Here is a 2,818-nt window from a genome sequence, read left to right as displayed (position 1 = left end):
AGAGATTGATGACCACAGGTAGGAATTATTTCCTGTGGCGCTGTGTGGTGCATCTGGGTAAGAGTAGTCTTTTGCTGAAGGAGCTCGTCTAAGATGGACTGAAACCTGGACAGCATCCTCCTCTCTGCCACGGTGGTCAGGGTGTCCAGCTACTCCCCGACAACATCGCTGGTCCTCTTGATCAGTTTGTTCAGTCTGTTGTTTTCAGCTACCCTCAACCCACTGCCCCAGCATGTGACAGCAAAGAAGAGCGTGCTGTATCCACCTAATTTCTGTACAAAGTAACTGATGGTCCCAACCCCATTTATAAAGCAAGAAATCCTACTTATTAAACCAGTGAACTGAAAACCATTTCAAGTGACTATCTCTTGAAGCTCATCAACAGAATGCCAAGAGTGCACAAAGCAGTAATCAAAGCAAAAGGTGGCTACTTTGAAGAACCTAGAATTAAAGACATATTTTCAGTTGTTTCACAGTGTGAGTCTAGAATTTTCAAAGTCATGAAAATAAAGAAAACTCTTTGAATGAGAAGGTGTGTCCAAACTTTTGGTCTGTACTATATATATATAAAATACTGCCAAATCCCCAAAATTTATGCAGAAAAAAATGTCAACAGCTTTCTTGTGTAAAGGTAGTTTTGGTAAAAAATTGGGAGTGTTGGGCCTGCTAGAAGCAGGTGAAACTATATGAAACATTTTTTTCCCAATTTACCTGTATCTGCATCAAAGGAAGAATTGTAAACAATTCTTATGTATTTTAACTTTTGGATAACCAGATTTCACTTTCTATATAATCCAAAACGAGGTGCTGTTAGCATTGACTCTCTTTTGATTTTTTACTTTTCCTGCCTTGTGTGTAATCTTCCACAACTACTGATAAACAGTATATAACCTCTGCGAGATAAACTGCATACAAGTTGCTATAATCTAATATTAACAGAAAAAAGACGGTTTTGTTCTTCCTGAAACCAGAACATTCTACACACTAATATTTAGTTCAACTAACCTGAATACCACCAAACCCTTTAGGAGCTAGGAAGCGCTCACACTCAGCAGCAATGTCGGACCAGCGCCACTCGAATAGTTGGACAATTGTTGTTCTTCCGTGTTGAAAGTTGGGGTTGTGTTGCATGACCCCGAACCCGAACAGCATTGTTAAAATGACCAGCTTCATGATTCTATAATGTGAGAACGAGACAGTATATTACCTTTGTCCATACAGTAAATATCAGTTACAAATCCTCTTCTGATTAAGGTTTTATGTTCAAAACAAACTATGCAATTTAGCTAAATCTATTATTAAAAACCTATTTTTTCTCCTGGTTCTGGCTGTAATCACATATATCTTGTCATATCTCTTACCAGTTAGAGCATGACTGTTTAGACTGACCCTGTGTGTGAGAGTGTGTTTGTTAACTTAGTTCAACAACCTGAGGATGTAGCAACAGCTATCAAATAAAGATCTTAAAAAGTCAGTGAAAAGCTGAGTTAGAACTGAAGTTAAAATATTATGTTTTGCTTCTGTGAAAAGCAGCTAATCCTTTAGCACAATAAGTAAGTTGCATGAATTGTTTATTCTAAAATTTTATTTAGGTATGAGGGTATTTACTACTTTTTTAACCAAAATTACTAGTCTTTTTTTTATTATTTGTTCGTATGTTTTCTGCACAAATTATATTTTGGGGGAAAAGAAAAAAAAGATTCCCTTGTAATCACAACTTGTGAAACACATGTTTCCCAGAGTTTCTTCTTGACACCCTATTAAGTGTAAACACAGACACTGATGTCAACATATCACCTGTTTGCTAATTCTAAAGTCCTGTCCTTTTGGACATTTGCAAATGATAAAGCTGTCCTCAACACTACACTTACATAGTATAAAAAATAACCTATGAGTGTATTAAATATGTGTCTAGATGAAAGCCAGCAGATGCAGAATTTTGCAACAATTATTACCTGCTATTTCAGATAGATTTGGGTTTAATACGTCTTTCCTATACAAAATAGAATTGAATGAAATAGCATTATCTGTCTTGTAATGGTGAAATCCAGATGTGCTGGTGGCAATGCAAAAGGCAATAAACCACACAGGTTCAAATATCACATGAATAAAAGTAATTTCATTTATTTTTGAAGAAACTGTGTAGTTATCAAAACTACATACTCAGATTTTTATATATTTTTATTAAATAAATATATTTAAAAACACTGTACAGTACAGTATTTTCTATTTTTTTTTTTTTATTAACCTATTTTTATATTTATAGTATTATTTTTATATAAAACGTTTTACAGTACAAAAATATAATTTTGTTGTTCATAAAAGCCCAATGAATTAATACTTTAAAGGTTAAAGCTAAAAAAGCACACATTATTATGTTTATACTGTATATATATATTCTAAAAGAGCCCCCTGGTCTCGCATCTCGCCCATTTCCTACTTGTTCCAGTGGCACGTGTAAGATGATAGCAGGGAAAGCTTCCATTGAGCGCCATAACCAAGTGGCTGGAATACTGTACAAGAACATCAGTGCAGAGTACCCAAAAGATAAAGGGGGAAACAGCTCAAAAGATGGTAGAGAATGACCTGAGCCAAAATCCTGTGGGACTTCCAGATACTGATGGAAACGAATGGTAACTTCAAACCAACCGGACATTGTGGTGGTGAATAAAAAAGCAAAGGAAAGCTGTTGTGGTTGACATAGCAATACCGCAACATCAGGAAAAAGGAACATTAGAAACTATAGAAATACAAGGGTCTCAGAGAAAAGCTGAAGAAAACCTGGAAGGTCAAGACATCAGTGGTGCCCCTGGTCATA

At 35.6% G+C, this 2,818-nt stretch overlaps 1 protein-coding gene across 1 annotated transcript in view; it reads right to left on the bottom strand.

Moving 5' to 3' along the window:
- The window catches only part of LOC107099948 (pancreatic alpha-amylase-like), a 10,765-nt gene extending 9,592 nt beyond the window's left edge, over window positions 1-1,173 (bottom strand). The window contains exon 1 of the mRNA XM_015398278.1: window positions 1,006-1,173. Coding sequence (XP_015253764.1) covers window positions 1,006-1,173 — 168 coding nt within the window. The remainder of the gene's footprint in view (window positions 1-1,005) is intronic.
- Between the last annotated feature and the right edge of the window lie 1,645 nt (window positions 1,174-2,818).

The sequence above is a fragment of the Cyprinodon variegatus genome, unplaced genomic scaffold, assembly GCF_000732505.1.
Source record: "Cyprinodon variegatus isolate N-32 unplaced genomic scaffold, C_variegatus-1.0 Scaffold922, whole genome shotgun sequence".
Taxonomy (NCBI): Eukaryota; Metazoa; Chordata; class Actinopteri; order Cyprinodontiformes; family Cyprinodontidae; genus Cyprinodon; species Cyprinodon variegatus.
This window is presented reverse-complemented; position numbering and strand designations above follow the sequence as displayed.